This window comes from Morone saxatilis, unplaced genomic scaffold, assembly GCF_004916995.1.
Source record: "Morone saxatilis isolate NCDOM2014 unplaced genomic scaffold, NCSU_SB_2.0 Contig2, whole genome shotgun sequence".
Lineage (NCBI taxonomy): Eukaryota > Metazoa > Chordata > Actinopteri > Moronidae > Morone > Morone saxatilis.
The window spans coordinates 2,157,656-2,175,039 of record NW_023339762.1 but is presented as its reverse complement, the minus strand read 5'-3'; the positions used below and the strand labels follow the sequence as shown (position 1 = coordinate 2,175,039).

General features: G+C 40.3%; 1 protein-coding gene across 3 annotated transcripts in view; it reads left to right on the top strand.

Moving 5' to 3' along the window:
• LOC118330922 (septin-7-like) overlaps nucleotides 1-17,124 on the top strand; it is a 42,339-nt gene extending 25,215 nt beyond the window's left edge. For 2 of the 3 annotated variants that reach the window (XM_035665654.1, XM_035665657.1), the window contains 8 exons: nucleotides 2,801-2,918; nucleotides 3,300-3,392; nucleotides 4,665-4,761; nucleotides 12,596-12,647; nucleotides 12,998-13,123; nucleotides 13,309-13,447; nucleotides 14,149-14,294; nucleotides 14,800-17,124. In XM_035665654.1, the coding sequence (XP_035521547.1) occupies nucleotides 2,801-2,918; nucleotides 3,300-3,392; nucleotides 4,665-4,761; nucleotides 12,596-12,647; nucleotides 12,998-13,123; nucleotides 13,309-13,447; nucleotides 14,149-14,294; nucleotides 14,800-14,839 (811 nt within the window). In that variant the 3' untranslated portion in view covers nucleotides 14,840-17,124. The remainder of the gene's footprint in view (nucleotides 1-2,800; nucleotides 2,919-3,299; nucleotides 3,393-4,664; nucleotides 4,762-12,595; nucleotides 12,648-12,997; nucleotides 13,124-13,308; nucleotides 13,448-14,148; nucleotides 14,295-14,799) is intronic. The other variant, XM_035665655.1, reaches the window with a different exon arrangement.
• Nucleotides 17,125-17,384: the final 260 nt, after the last annotated feature.

The window sequence follows — 17,384 nt, the reverse complement described above, 5'->3', positions numbered from 1 at the left end:
CTTTCACATTAAAAATAATCATATTAAAATACAATATTGACTTTAGCAGCTTTAGCTTGCAAGTCTCTTTCCCGGCTGTAATTTCCGCAGTATCATCATTTAAAGCAGGTGAACTGAGATATTCTGATGCCAGCATTTTAAAGGCAGCAGTTGGCAAGTGGGAGGATGGTTTTGTTCTGGTCAAGATGCTTCCTTTGTGAGTCTATTTGTATTCAAAGGTGTGATTAGCCAACAGCCAACTAACATTCTCATGTACTGCCAGTCAGTGCAATCAATTGCAGTGTTTAAAGTGATCCATTTAGCTTCCTATCCCCCGTCTCCTATACAAGCTGAAGCTAAATCAAAAGCGTGTGTGTGTGCGCGCACACGGCAGCCAGTGTTTGTGACCCACAAAGGTTATATAACCAGTTCATGACTCATGCTCAACGCTAGAGCTCAGTCTCCCACTCACTGAGGGGCAATCACGACGTGGAGGCTCGAGCAGCTCACAGAGGCAGGCCTTTCCCAATCTCAGGACAGAGAACACTCTGTCTTCTCTCATCTTCAGTGTTCTCATAGAGAGAGAGAGTGTATCGAGTAGTGTGTTGTGTGTGTGTTGTGTGTGTGTGTGTGTGTGTGTGTGTGTTGTGATGTGTGTGTTGTGGTTGGTGTGTGTTGGTGTGGTGGATTCACTTGGAATCACGTCGGAATCAACGGCCCTCCCAGTATCACCTATTGAGCAAGTACCACCATTATGACCGAGGTTAAAATCCAGTAGCGTAGGCAGACCCTCTTCGGCTGCGGACACTTCACACAGGAGGCACGCTTATTCCTGATAAGAAGATTATTTATTTTTAACTGTAGTGGAATCCAGTTCACTGGGGTACTCCTAATCTGCACTAGTTCCTGTTTGGAGCCATCATTGCAGAGTTTTTGAACCATTCATTTTATCACTAGAGGCAGCTCGCCTACCACCAGTAATACACGTACCATAGCTTGAGAACCAGTGACCAAGGCCTCGTCAAACTGCTGTTGTGACTTTTACATAAAAGTGATTCATGAGCTTGACATGAGACCAACATAAAGTTTCCATCACATTTACATGAGGAAGTGCCTGTCTGAAAGGAACCTAAAACTGAACCATGATGCAAAACAAACAGACCATACTGCCCAGTTCATAAAGTCGGACTGTTCCTGCCCAGCTTTACACAGTGCAGTAAGTTCAGTAAGAGCACAACAGAGTTTGAAAGTCATTATACTACACTACTCTATATAACTCCCAATAAATGGCTGTGGTGTCACCCTCTCTTGTATTCCAGGATTGCTGGTATAAATTCAAGCTATTATTGAGGCACTGACAAGTCAGTAAATGGCGCAGCAATTGTTCTCCTCTCTGCGTAAATATATCGGATAATTTGTGCTTTTCCCGTCACTCTCCAGGAATTTGCCCAAATATAGTTTCTGAGCAGACTGTTGACCTTCAGATCTTCTGCAACAGCTGCAGAACTGCAGTTTGCATGCTGCTGCTTCCAAAAGTCACATGTGGCTGTAAAATTTCAAATCCTATAAATCCTCCATTAGAACTGCATGCTCATGTTTCCAAGCTTAGCCTGTCTGTGATGTTTTATACCCCAAGAAACCAAAGGGAGAAGGAAGGAAGAAAGTCCAGGCAGCAGTGAGTGCTGCTACTCTGATAAATCACTCTGTGTGTGGAGACGATTTATGATTTACTGTAACGCTGAGAGGAATAACATTTTGAGATCAAACGAGTGGCTTGCCAATCAATATCTCTTACAGTCCTCAAGTCCTCCTTCTGCTTAGACCAGACACTCTGACTCCTGTTTTATCCGGACCGCATTCACTCCAGGACCCGCCTGACCCAGTTCTTACCCAATACTTCATACACGCTCTCCCCGTGTCCCTCTGTGAACTAGTGAACCACTCAACAGCTGTTTTGTTACCCTCTTTGTATTTCTGCATTCCAGAGACCTCAACAGTCCCTTTACTCAAACTCATTACACACAAGCGCACACACAGACATGTTACAGAACCATGTCGGCACATTAGCATGCATCATTCGAATGTACATGAATAAAAATAATTGCATTTTTATAGGCACAACTGGATACAAGTATTCAGTCATGTAAATGGTAAATGGCTGCTTTTATTCGAAGCACTTTACTGCCCACACGAGCAGGCAGCCCACCAACCTCGTCCTGGATCAGAGCTCTCTGTTTCTGGCCACACGACTGAATACGAGTCCCGCTTGTTTATTCTGACAGAGATGGAGAGCCTATGGGAGTATTACAAAGACAACCCCTCATCAGCCCTGCAAGACAAAACCATCAGTTGTTACCACAGAGGAAGAACACATAAGACAAAAAGTCAGTCACACTGTGGGCTACATGTAAAGTATGGTTCTGGTTGGCCCTCTGCTGGTGACCCTCTGAACTGCATTTACGCTGAAAAGCCGGGCACTAAGGAAGCCCTCTGTGGCATTTCCTTTCGATTAATTTTTGTAAATTGATTGTTGACTCACAGCATGTGTCACCCTGCCTGACAAGGGCTGACGTTATTATCAACCACAAGCCCATTTTAGGTTTTCATTCATCAATTTCCTATTAGGGGCTTATCCTGTTCAGGAATGAGTAGGGCGGAAACCAACCCAGCTCAGGCAGACAGGGTTGCTGTCAGCCCGTTGCTAACACAAACAAATGCATTCATATTTATGAACCAAGGTTAAATTACCGATTCAAAAACATGTGCATGATAGTTATTGGCGACTTCTGTTGATTTGTTGTTCTTTCTGTCTATCCTTCAGTCTGAAGCCGCTGGACATCGAGTTCATGAAGAGACTCCATGACAAAGTCAACGTCATCCCTCTCATTGCAAAAGCTGACACTCTGACCCCGGAGGAGTGCCAGCTTTTCAAAAAACAGGTATTTGTGTGGGATTGGCAGTGCTGCTGTTACAATCCAACTAAGGAGAATAGATGAAACAATTTGTACCATTTGTGTATTTTATTTTACTCAATACAGGCATATACATGTAAAGCAGGTGTAGTCATTTCAGATTTTTTTTTATTCAAAGACTTGGATGAGAAGATTGATACCACTGTCTGTGCATTTGGTATGGGACTAAAGCTAGGGGGCAATTAGCCTAGCTTAGCAAAAAGACTAGAAAGAGCCACAGACTAACCATTGTCCCCGGCTGGTGGCAAGCAGCAGCTGGATGCAGGGATTTTCTGCATTCTGGTCAACCTTGAGGCCTACAGTGTGTGCAGTGTTGCCTTCATTCTGATTAATTTCTCCCTTTGTCAGATAATGAAAGAGATACAGGAGCACAAAATCAAAATTTACGAATTCCCAGACACAGAGGACGACGGGGACCACAAGCTCATCCGAAAGATCAAGGTAATGTACCACGGCATCTTTTTAGAAACTTGATTACAGCACTTCTGATTGATCTCAGCAGGCAGACAGATAAATAGAGTCACAGGCAGCCACAGGTCAGTCCGTCCTTTGGTTACTATCCAACCCCTGCAGCTGCCTCGGTCCCATTCCCCCACCCCTGCCAGCCTAATTGCATAACTGATCACCAGCTTTATAGACAAGCCCCAGTAACAGCTGCCTCTGACAAGAGCTGAGCATGGTGCTACACATGGTATTGCCCCCCATATCATGTTGATGTCAGCCACTAGTGACTCCGCACATGAATAAAGGCCCAGTGACAGCAGCGTTTAAAACTGCGAGATCTTCCCCCTTTTCCACCAAGGCAGTTTGAGGGCTGGCACCAGAGCTGGTGCCTAATTTCGAGTCAGTTCTTTGCGTTTCAACAGCCAAAGAACCGGTTCTTGGCCAGGAAAACTGGTTTCAGCATGACAAGGAGGTTCTCAGGTTGAACCGGCACTAGCACCAGCCCAGAGCTAGCACTAGGTTCAGGTTGGTGGAAAGGGGGTGGCAGTATACTTAGTAATCAGTAAAATTGGTTAAATTGCGTAAATCTTTTTTGCCATTTAACCAAAGTTTACAGTTCTACCTTTGGGGTAAAGGTCCAAATTAGAGAAAGTTATTGTAGGTTATTAGCCAACTCCTCATCAAGTTTTTTTTCTTTTACCTTCCTATATAGGAGTTAGGAGTATAACGTCTTTGAAATAAACTGTGTGAACTTATTTTTAAAATGCATTTCACGGACAACCTTATTTGGAGCCAGGGTTTGGTTTGTCTGTTCCAGGCTACTGTAGAAACATAGTGGTTCAACATTGTGACCCGCTCCCTCTGTAGATAAAAACATGTCATTCTAATGTTTCAGGTGATTATACAATAATGAAAACATACCTATAAGTGGCAAGGCCACGTGGATAAATTTTGCTGTGCCAATTCCTTCTTGTGACTGGGCCTTAAAAATATGTAAATCTGAGTCTGAGATATTTCACTCACCATAGGAACTACATGGAGGCAGCTATATGTGCACAGCATTTGGGTCCAAGACAAATTTCTCTACTCAAACAGTGTATCATATCATGTCTTTGCACTTAGACAAGACAGAAGTTTAAATGTAGAAATACTAATAAACATATCCAATATCCCAACCCAAATCTTCATGCAATTAACCCAAATGAATCTAACGTCAGGTATGGACGCAGCAGTTCATTCTCAGTAAAAGAAACTTTTTTGTCTCTCCAGGAGAAGATGCCACTGGCAGTGGTTGGCAGCAACGTGGTAATCGAGGTGAATGGCAAGAAGGTCAGAGGTCGCCAGTACCCATGGGGCGTGGCAGAAGGTAGGTTCACTCAGGTCCACTGTCAGAAAGGAAGGACACGGCTTCCATTTTGTGGCCAAACTACCAGGGCCAAGAAAATGAACTAGAAGTGTGCACAGAGTTCAAGAGGGGTGGCGATTAAGCTTCTTTTTTTTGTCAGTTTTCAATAAAAACATTTGATACACAGTATGTAATTGCACCTTCGAACAGATGACAGATGTGACTGAAAGACTGACGCATGTTGGCGTTTGAAGGTTGATGTGTTTGAGAATGTCCAGCAGTTGCAGTATTATCTCTATCATGATGAATGAAGCATGATATTCCTGAGAGTGTGGGACATAGTGCATGTTTTCCACAATGACCCCCTGTATCCACTGAATGGATTAACTACCAGGTAACACAATTACTTGTCAAAATGGAATTTAGTTGTTGAACAAATGCAACCTTTTCAAAGTAAAACATTGCACAACATGATTGTAATACATTAGTTAACACATTAGATAAGTCTTAAAATAGATTGTCATTTTATTATTGTTGGACTTTATAGTCAAACAAAAGTTGACAGCCACATCTCACAAAACTCACGGTAGCACCAAGCCAACTTTCAGCATGAGTGTCAGCTAGGGCTCATTTGTGTGTCCACCAAAATCCAGACTATACTAGACTTAGAGTAGAGTGGTACAGTTTCATTCATTTTGACAAATAGTTAGCTCCACACTCCCCCTCTTCAAATACTGTTAATCTTTGTTCAAAACACATTTAATCAAGATGCCTCCACATTTGCCTTCTTTAGCTCTGCTACCTTCAAGATCTTGATTTGTGGGGGAAAATAAATGTTAATGGATTTAATTCCATCTGATTTTAAAAAAATACATTCAAAATGGGTCCCAGAGGGACAGGGACCAGGCTTTACTATTTCACACAGTGCCTCTGGCTTGGCCCCATGTAACAATAATAATAGGCAGTTTTTACGGCAGACATTTTGACTTGTCACAACAGGAAAGTCACAGGTGTGACTAATAACTTTAATGATGACTCCATTCCATTAAATGTCCCAGTAAGCCATGTCAGGGAAGTTTTTCCACCAATTTATCTCTGGTTCTTGAACCGGTTCCATTGAAGATTCTTAGAACCATTGGTGCTATCTAGCCACCAGCCTGCGTTTCCACCAGTTTTGAGTGGAACCATTGTAATCGGATGTGTCGTCAACAGAGGGCATTGCACAATGCACAATGACCTGTAGAATGTTACACGCTACCACTTTGGTTCCCAAGGAAAACCGGATAGTTTTTGGTTCCAGCTGGGAACCAACTTTTCAGGTTCCAAACCAGTTTATTTTTCGGTGAAGTACTTCAAATAATTTCCCTTTTGGTGGAAAAGACCTAAGAGTGAGCAACTGGCTCACCTAAATGGAATGCAGCCATCATTAATGTTATTAATTACACCTGTGCTTTTCCTGCTTTGAAAAGTCAGAAAGGGCCTGCTGAGAGGTCAGTGAGTTATCATGGCCTTGTTGTTGCAGTAGCAACAGTCCAGGTAGTGGTGGTAGTTGTTCACCACAACAACAAGCTTGTTTGAAGTTCTTGCATGAAGTGGAGTTGAGTTAAAAACACCTCTTTTCTTCTGTTTCCAGTGGGAATTAAATGAGCACAGTTGATATACTTTTTAACTTTCTCACATTGTGCTGCTACTTAGATAGTATCTCCACATTAAATTAGATGGTTTTCTATCCTTAATTTTGCAATTGGGAAATAAATGAGTGCAACATGTCGTATCTTGGTAATACGAGCCCTCAGTTTACAGCACTGCTATGTAGAGGTTGGGGTTTAAACACAAAAATCAATATATTTTGAGAATCAATACAATATCAAGAAACAAAATACTGCGATGTGTTATTTTTCTGTATTTTCTTACACCCCTACTAAAGATATTAGTTACATTTTGACAAGTATGAAGTTATCTGGCAGTTATTACATTGTTACCTTATACTGTACACCCACTTGTCTTTCCCTCAACACAAACAAACTCACATGCACACAGTCCTTTTTGGTAGTGTTGGTCTTGACCCTGATAGGGATTCTGGAAAAGGGGGATAGACATAGTGTATTATGAGATATGTTCTTTCAGTATGGCAGCAAGCACCAACTGACCCAACCAACATCAGAGACTGCCACGCTTTCACCATTAGCCACGATGAACTGTTGTTGCTCTTACTGGTGTGTTGGTTTTCACTTGTTTTAAAGTCCTCTGAAAGATGATATACTGTATATATCTTTATATAAAGTAATATACCGTTGTTGCTCTGTGGTTGACCGTTTATCAGTCTTTCACTTTTTCATTCTTTCTTTTCTCTCTTTTTTTCTTTTTTCTTTGTCTATTCTTTTCCATGACTGACAGAGGGCATTTTTGGTAAACCAAACCATCTTTCACTTTATTTCAGCCTCATTTTGTCCTCTACTCCTCTTCCTTCAGAGTGTCCCCCGAACTCTCCACCCCTCCTTTCCCTCCACTTTTCTGTTGCTGTGCTGTCTCATCATTAGGCTGATGGTCAAACCAATGCTCTGATCAGACTTGGGCTGAATACAAACTTAAGTTAGTACTGAAGTACTCCATATCTTGGAAACATTTGACAACAATAAAGAACATAGACACCAAAATGTGTTCACAGTTGGCCCCAGCGGTCTTTGCTAACACTTATCATACACAATGCTGAATGAGTCTATATTTCTCCAAAGTAAGAAAGTAATAAAACTTCAGCGAGTTCTAAACTGCTTAGATTACCTACACAAATATAAATGTTTAAACCTTTGTCAATATGGACATGCTACACATCTTTAGAGCAGTTAGATTCTCCACAGCTCATTTTACAGAAACCATGAGCAAGTACCAAAATATCAGTTGAATGATTTGTCATTGATATGTTCTTAGGCAACTAATATTCATACTTAAATAAATACAATGCACAATATTATCATGATAATCCTAAAAATAAACGTAATACTGTATATAATAAAGTATGGACTGTATGCTGGCAAGATAGACAGCTTTTTCAAGTCCAGCCACATGAGGATATTCATGATTATCACCATAATGGAAGGTCACCATGATAAATTTATTTTAAAACAGTGTTGCCATTACATAGTTTGTCCAACAGAGAGCACTGACATGTCAAGTCAAATTTCTCACTTAGTACCCTGTAGGAAATCACAAATTTAAAGGACACTAACCAAAAATAAACTCAAATATTGATATCAGTGTCAGCCTCAAAAATCCAATATCAGTTGGGCTCTAATGTAAATATTTAACCCAATTTGTGGAGCAAAACTTTACTACTATGACTTTAAATTTCTACAGAAAGTTTTTTTTTTCACATTAAGACAGCGTGCAGTACATCGCACACAAAAATCCACACCGATCTACCCCTAGAAAAGGGAATAAGGAAATTCCTTATGCATAACAGTCTCTGCTCTTCATCATTGTGTATGCTAGGTGTTACCGTAGGGCACAAGGGCCAGTGATCTACTAGGCTGATCATTACGGTTGTTGTTTTTATCACTTAATTTGACGCAGTCTGTTTTTTAAGAATAATTCCAGGTTATTTCAACGTAGGTCTTATTTTAAAAGATTTGACTATGATTTCTCAGTTAAAACCATGCCGTACTCACCACAGTAATAACTAAGATCTGGGAACAGACTGACATCACTACAATGTAGTCTGGCGGGGCAAGAAACATGAGCAGTCAGACAATCAGACAGGTATTAAAAACCAGTCAACAATTTATTCAGATATCTAAACCACTTTGTACAGGTCTCGTGTGCACAACGACAGCAAGTGGTGTTGGTTCAAACAGACGTTCCAACCCCCTGGTTACCCAAACTGACTGCACGTGTATCAGACTTTTTTAGTGCCATCACTGTGTTCCCAGATCTCAGCAATTAACTTGGAGAGTGTAATATTATGATAAGAATGATCAAAATTACAAAAATAAGACCAAGGTTGTAATAAATCGGAACTATCCTGCAAGGTGCATTTGACGAGGTTTGTGTACTTGCCATATCTCAAATATTTCAGATCCTGTCTGTCTGGTGTTCTCAGCAGGCTTTCACATACTGTTTGTCCCAGGTCTGATGCTGTAAATAGTCATGGAGATAACTAGAGGCTGTTTGGTGCTGAAACTACAGCTGCAATAGAAACATCACTCTAATACTGTGGGTCCCTTCTTTGCTCCAGTGGTATCGCATACAGCAATTAGGGATGGGAATTGATACGATTTTTACTGATACCAATGCCATTATGAATTTTGCTTATTGTTTCAATTCTTTATTGATTCCCTTATTAATTCTTTGTTCATTTTCTGTGTGAAAAAAGTCAGACTACACTACTGTTATCTCGGAGTCTGAACACGGTGTAGAAAAAAGGCATGCATGTGATAAGCAAGGCATGCAAGGTATGCAATAGCTCCACTGTTTAACTGTTGTTTAATTTGGAACCGGTTCTTGATTTACTTTCTTAATATGTGTACAGCACTTGTTTTTATCTAGGTTTTCTTAGTCAAAGAAAAAACCTGATATGCCTGCCTGCGTGCCGTTTTTATAACATAGGGTATTTACCCTTGTTAACAGAAGTACTGCTCCGTTGGGAAGCAGTGGCACTCGTGCGTAGTGTCAAATACATGACATTCCTGGAATTTAAGCTCATATTGCGTATAAATGTTTCTGCATATTGCTGGTGTGAAATGATGCCACGCTTTGGATTGTTTCTTCCTCTTCACCATAACTCCTTGTTGCTAGTTCCCAGAAGCATAGATGCACGAGTTTGACGTCATTGTGTTGCTATGGGCAACTATCAGAAAAAACATGCCAGCATTAATAAAAGGGGTTGATAAGCTCGGATGCATACGATTCTGATGGATCTGACCATTTGCAACCAGTTCTCGATTCCCATCCCTAACAGCAATACCGTTTAATTGCTGTCCTGCTGCACTGCATTATTTAGCTCTTTAGAGTTAATCGCGTAGGTGCAGGGTGAGAACGGTGTACAGACCTCGCTGTTATCACTGGACCAAGGACTGGGATCCACCATCCTAACGCATTGCTTATAGGTTCATGAGCAGTTAATGGTGAGTTAGTGTTTTCCAGAAGGGCATGTAGCAGCTCATTTAAGTCATTAAAGTAACATGTTGCTTGGTATCATGAATTCTCACCCATTAGCATACTTGAAATTTTAATGTAAGAGTTTAAACATCGAAATGTTGTTTGCAAAAAATCCTGCACACACACACACACACACACACTTATGCATGTTTTAAATAAACAGTTGTGTGCTCTTGATTCATTAAACCAATGCAGTTCATCATCATGGCCTAAACACATACTGCTAATAGATAAAGCACTCAGGCTTAAAACACCTGATGGACTGAGACAATTTTCAAGTCCACTATTGACAAATAAAGAAAGTAAAACGGTTTGGACCCTAAAGTATGCATCAGGTATTTTCTGCCACTCATCAACAAATAAGATCTGATTACTATTAGTTACAACCTTTTTTTTTTTTCCTATGACCCTTGACCCCACTTAGCTCCTCCACTTATTCCCTCATTGAGACTTGCACCCCCAGCTGGTCATGCATAGATCCTCATATATCAACCCCTCCAACCACTACACTCTCCCTACAAGCCCTGCGCCCTTTTAGCCAGTCAGCTTGGACACATGCAGGTTATGGTGTTAATCCGGGCCAAATCTGGGCTGAATCTGGGCCAAACGTGCCGATTCTGGGCTCAAAACCGGGCCACGTCTGAGCCTTAAAAAACCCAGCTGCTCCAGACCCAGATTTAGCCCCCTGCTGGGCGCAGACAGTAACTGAAAAAACGTACCCCTCCCCTCCGTCAGAGCTCCCTCCTCTAGAAGAGACAGGAGGTCAATGGCTGGCTTTGGAGGCCAAGGGGCAGCGGAACTGCTTAAGTTTCATCAATGGTAAGGTGTCCTCCTTATTTGCTCCCCTGATGATGATTGACCGCCAGTGGGGTGGAGGCTAACCAATAAGGAACAGCGTATTTGATGAAGAGGAGGCTGGAGAATCCACCACATACATCCGCAGCAGCAGTTTATCTGCAGTCCTTTTCCAGAATCCCGTCTGACCGTGTAACCATGTCTTTGTCGCTGAGATGAAAACTCACAATCATGTTAACTGTACCATGTCAAAATGAGACCAGTTATGTTCACTGTTGTCTGACCAAGAACTCTTGTTTGTTCTAACTGTGTGGCGTCTGTGGGGTCCAACAGAGAAAGGCTGTGATCAGATAGGAGGCTTTCACTATGAAAACAGAGCAGGAGATCAGATCTTCCACTGAGTATCATTATCATTGCTGTGCAGTTAAATGGCAAGCACCAGGGCTACATATTGTATTATTAAAGGCCCAGTGTGTAACATTTAGTAGGGTGTATTGGCAGAAATGCAATATAATATTCACGTTTACATTAGTGTATAACTACATGAATATAGCAAATTATTGTGTTTTCGTCACCTTAGAATGAGCTGTTCCCTCTACAGAGAAGTTTTCTGTTACAGGCTATCTAAAGCCTGAAAAACAGAGCCAAGAAGAAGGGAAGAAATCTAGTTTTCTTTCAGACCACATAAATTACAATATGATGAAAGGTTTGGTCTGAAAGGAATTCTTGCCCAATGACGGCAATGTGTGTGTCTGTGTGTGTGTGTGTGTTTAGTGTAAGTCTACGAGTCACGAGTCATTGGTGTTAAATTCAGAGTCGAGTTGCAAGTCATCAAACCACTTGAGTCCAAGTGATGTGACTCCAGTCCTCTGGTACACTGTATTTGCGTGTCATTCCCACTTTTTGCCATTTTAAGTTTTCGAAATATTTTAAAAGTGGTCAGCACAAACTGTCTCTCTGGGTTTTGATACATAAAATTAATAATAATAATCTTCAACTACTGAAATAATGAATTACTTCTGGTTTTCCAGAAAATTACCACCATCTCTTAAATCCACACTTAGAAGATTCTCTTTAGAAACCTGTAGGTGATTTCACATACACTACATCAGTGTCTTGCACACTCGGTTAAACCGTACAGAACATTCGCACACTTGTCTAATCATTCAAAAGAAGTGATTCTAACATTAAAACTGCACAAGAGCAGTCTGCAGCAGCATCGTTCGCTGTTGAAGGTGGACCACCATGTCTCAGCTGTCTCAAGCTCCAACCCAGTCCGATAAAAGCGTGTGCTCATATTAAAACCGTCCTATGTGATCATGGCCTGATGTCCCTCTGCCCTTTTGTTTTCTGTTGATGTGCTTCAACTGTCATTCTACAACGCCTCCATTTACTTGAAACACTGGCTACACCTGACAATACCTTTCTCTCCGTGTGCTTCTCCCTGTATATCTGATGAATGAATGAACTTTACACACTGTGACATCTGTCATTGTACCGTGAGGTCTCCAGAGAGACTAACATTCATTTTTTTTAATTTTCTGTATTAGTACTACACTGTATATGTTTTATTACGTAAATAACACTTGATCTTACTCACCAAAAACACAATAACATGTTTCTGCAGGGACTGCCTCTCAATGTGAACACATACAGAGATAGGCCGCAGCAGTTGACAGTTATTTACCTAGTAAATCTTGTAAATTTACCCAGAATTCCTTGCAGTTCTTTCTGTATGTGCAAACATCTGTAGAAACAGCTTGCAGTGTATTTTTAGTTCCCCTTGAGACCAGATTAACATTATTATGATTACTACTATGAGAAGTGTTTGTGTGTAGTAATTTTGACATGTCATGTGTCTCTCTCCCTCCCTCTCTGCTGTCCTCTCTCTCCCTGTGTGTTTCAGTGGAGAACGGGGAACACTGCGACTTCACCGTGCTACGCAACATGCTCATCAGGTTAGACATCCTGCTGAACATTTATATCTTAGTCTGATGACTGTAGCTTGTTTTTTAACCCATCATACCTGTCATTCCTGTCACACTCAGAGAGGCCACTAGAGGCTGACAGATTCTGTCTAATGGCTGCATTAGTTTACAGTTCATGTATTATAATGTCTAGGATGCTTGTGTAGCAACAGTCAAATTAATAATAATATGTAATAGTAATATGCATTTGTATCTTTAGCTTGTTCCTTTATAAATAAGCTGTTACTTTCTTCTCTTCTCTCTCTCCAATCCTTTTTTCTTCCCTATCCTCCTTCTGCCTTACTATACCTGTTTTGTGTTCTTCCCCTCCCCTTCCATAGGACCCACATGCAGGATCTAAAGGATGTCACCAACAATGTCCACTACGAAAATTATCGCAGTAAGAAACTCGCTGCTGTCACCTGTAATGGAGTGGACACTTCCAAGACCAAAGGACAGCTCACTAAGTACGCCTCAGCCACGAAACCACTAACACTACTACTACTACTACTACTACTACTACTACTACTACTAGTTTAATGACAGGGGCCACACAGCCTTTATTTATTGGCAACCTTGAGCATGTTTTTAAGAAGGTAAAAGTTATTCATAAAGCACCTGTCTTGAATATAAAGAATTAATCTCTGGTCAGCAGGAGTCCTCTGGCACAGATGGAGGAGGAGCGCAGGGAGCATGTGATGAAAATGAAGAAGATGGAGGCAGAAATGGAACAGGTCTTTGAAATGAAGGTGAAGGAGAAGAAGCAGAAACTGAAGGACTCCGAGGCTGAGGTGGGTTGAGGGTGTGTGAGTGAGAGAGATGAAAAGTATAAAAACAACCAATCAGAGCTGAGAAAGCTAAAAAGACGCTTGGTTGTTTTCATTCAGGCCTGGTGGATTCTTGCAAATCCCATTAGGAGCACTAGGAGGAGCCAGAGGAAACTGATTGTTTCTCAGATTATCTGTCTCATGTTCTACTGTCAGGATATAGTGAAAGTTTCAACAAATATGACCAAAAAGTATTTTTATAAAAATGACCTACTGCAGCTTTAAAGGCTTTATAATCCAGTGGTATAGTGGAAAACACCACTATACAGAAGCTGACAGTATCCAGTAACTTTCATTCATGTTAACTATTCAGTGTTAAATCTTAACGCTACATGAACAGATCAGATATTAAGCAAGTCCTCTTACAAGGTACAGATACACATACAAGCTACGGTGGCTCATGATAACCAAACAGGACAATCATTTTGCCAAATAATCTACTTAAAGTGTTACATTCAAATCCAGAAGAGACAAACATTATTTTACTACCTTATTATCCATGTGGCATTGCACAGAACAAACAACTTGTCGGATGATTATCTTGCATAACTATCCCCGATTACTCCACCTCTAGTTTTAATGAGTTTGAATCTTTATTATGGGTGCTCTTATGAGTTTCTTGTTGTTTGGTTTGAGAGTGAGTCTTTTAATGTTTTGACCCTCAGCTGGAGCGACGCCACGAACAGATGAAAAGGAACTTGGAGGCGCAGTACAAAGAGCTGGAGGAGAAGAGACGAGTGTTTGAGGACGAGAAGGCCAACTGGGAGGCTCAGCAGAGAATCCTCGAGCAGCAGAAACTGGACGCCTCCAAGTCAGTAACACCGGCATTTTGGCAAAAATGGTTACTTTGTTAAGCCTGCAGTACAGCAAGTCTATTGATTGACTGATACACATAATGTACCTTAAAAATATTGTTGATTTTTCTAAAATGGGATAGTGATTTCATTTTCCGCATATTTTCTTGCCTGTTTGCAACATATATTACATTATCTGTTACCTTCACTGACCTCTAAAGGTTACCAATATAAATAGCAGCAAAATCTATTAGTGATGCACGATTCCATCCAATACGATAACGATAATTACCTCCTGCTCATGGCCAATATCGATAACCGATAATTGAAATTTTTTTATTTTATTTTAAAAAGAAGTACTAAACACTAAACTATACATTTTACATACTAAACTTTATAGGCTATTAAAAAGTACCCCAAAAGGCAGTCTGACATGGTAACACATTATTGTAGTAACAACCAATAGATATATTTGTACAAGACAGTGAAGTAATGTGCTCACCTTTCTTGTTTCTCACACAGGACGATGGAAAAGAACAAGAAGAAAGGAAAAATCTTTTGAAGAGAGACGCAACCTGTTCCTTCAGTTTTGCATTGCATTTTCCCAGTTAAAATTTCCTGTGGCGCTCTGAACAAACACACACACAAACAGATACAACATTCCCATTCACAACATTTCCTTTGTGTTACATTTACACACACACACATAAACATATGGAAATGCCCACAACAGCCCACATGCTCATCTCTCTGCAGTTTCACAGTATCTGGTGAAACCTTTTCTTTCCATTGGGAATGCATGTTTTTGTGAAATTCTATTTTCCTATATTTCCTGACAAAGAGGAGAAGCCCGAGTTCCTCTGAGCTACAGTACGGAGTTAAACACATGGCAGGGACCATGCATAGCCATTTGTACACATGTAGTAGTTGTATGTTCTCTACATATTCCATAGATCTGCAGATAGATGTACTATCCCTCTCCTTGACGCTTTTCTTTTATTGTTCTGAAAAATGTAACTCCAGTGTACACATTCAAACCGTCAGTCATAAAGACCTCAATGAGAGTGTGTTCGGAGAAGGGAGAGTGTATGTGAGTGAAGGCAACCGAATCATGTGACAGCTGAGCAGGGGGAAGTTGGTCACACCAGAAAGTGGCACAGCAAAGTTAAGCATGCGTGGTTATATCTGGTTCTAGAAGCTTGGTCACATAATGAATACAATAAAAAGTTACTCCCGTTAGCAAGTGTGTCTTGTGAATAAGGTCACTAACATAACGTATCTTCCCATTAGCAAACTTATTGCCATCTTTTGTGGAGCATTTTAAACTCAAACAGAGAAGATTGGATGGTGCAACAACGCTGATTAGCTGTATTACAATAGCTTCCTCTATATTTGACTCTGTTCCCTCAAAGCAGTGTCAAGGCAGCTTCGTATTGGTCAACAGCACAAATTCAGGCTTTAAATTTTACTCTACGTGGATAAATGTTGCCATTTTATGTTGGTGCGACCGGGCCTTTGAACAGGATTTAAAGTATGGTGGCAGGTGTGGTGTGTGTGTGTATGAGCAGGAGTGTTTTATTAGATGCTGTGTTTGAGGTCATAGATACTGTCTGATCTGAACCAGACAGACAGACAGACAGACAGACAGGAGTTAAAAGTCTTGTGTGTAACAGCAGCCAGAATATTGTCCTTGCAGTGTTTCTTATTTAAAAAGAAGACAATATGCAAAAGCCTCATTGGTGTGTACAACTTTACAGGTTACAGTGGTTACAAAGATGTTTTATATTGTGATGTAAGTGATGTTGTCATAGACCTAAACCCCGATGTCCAGCTTTTTGTGCTATTTTCCTTTTGCGTATAACCACCAAAGGGGCAATTCATTAAAAAGCAGAAATATTCCTTTAACCCTTCCCTTCTCCCCACAAAGACAACTGTTCGGAGATGTTTGCCAGTTCAGCCACAGCTTTGTCTCTAACTTCATCCAAACATTAATGCTGTTCTCTCAAACAGAATATGTCCAGGTCTAAGTCAGTTTAGAGTCAGAAAGCGGCATACCTTTCCAAGAGTTGTCATGTTTTATTTTCATATGATGATGATGATGATGATGATATTCATAATACTATATGTACGGTTGAAGAACGACTCCTTAAACCCCTTGTAGTTTTCTTAAGTGACTCCTAGATTAATCTGTTATTTCAGTATAGTTTTCAGACTGCCCACATTCATAAGGGTGCATTTAAAGCAAAATGCTAAAGGGACAAACCTTACACCTTCAGCACGTAAAAATATTACCTGTACGGATTTGTTTTGTGATGGAAATGCATATATTGTGTACATACTGGAGGCTGCTCAGTGGCCTTTTTTTTGAGTTTTTTTTTCTTTTTCTTTTTCTTCTTTTTTCAGAATATATTATGCCAGGAATAACAACAGAACTTGTACTCAGAACAGAACCTGCTATGTCCAACTTGTCTTAAGAAACCATGAATACATTTCCATACAGTTATACACTCACACACATATACTGTATACATCTATGCCAATGAGTACACCTTCTCAGGACCGCTCTGTTATGCTATATTTTCTCTTTAAGTCCAGAGAAGAGCAATTCTGTGGTCCTACAAGTTAAAAGTAGAGACTGATTTTTTTTCTTTGAAATGCTTGTGAACCACTCACACTTCCAGTAACACCAAGTTAAGATAGACATAACTTTAGGTGGATTTTTTTTTTTTTGTAATATTCTTTTTTTTATATATGTACACTGTTTTCTGCTTCTCTTCTTTGTTTTATTATGTGTTCTGTCTTTAACCGTACATGGTTAATATTAAAGTTGACATGGTTATGCTTTAACTCCCAATGTGTGCAAGTATTATTTTTAACACACACTCATGAAATAAATAATCCAGAGTCAGAATCTTTATCCAGATGGGAAATTATCAAATAAATATATTAATAATAATAATTTACTAAGTAATTTCACTGCAAAGGAAGTAAAGCTGATAGCAATTCTAAGAAAAGTGCAAATATAATGAATAATTTCTCAACTTTTCAGGTAACTACAAGTTAATAGTGGGTGGTGTTGGCAGTTTAGGTAACAGGAAGTTTTAGGG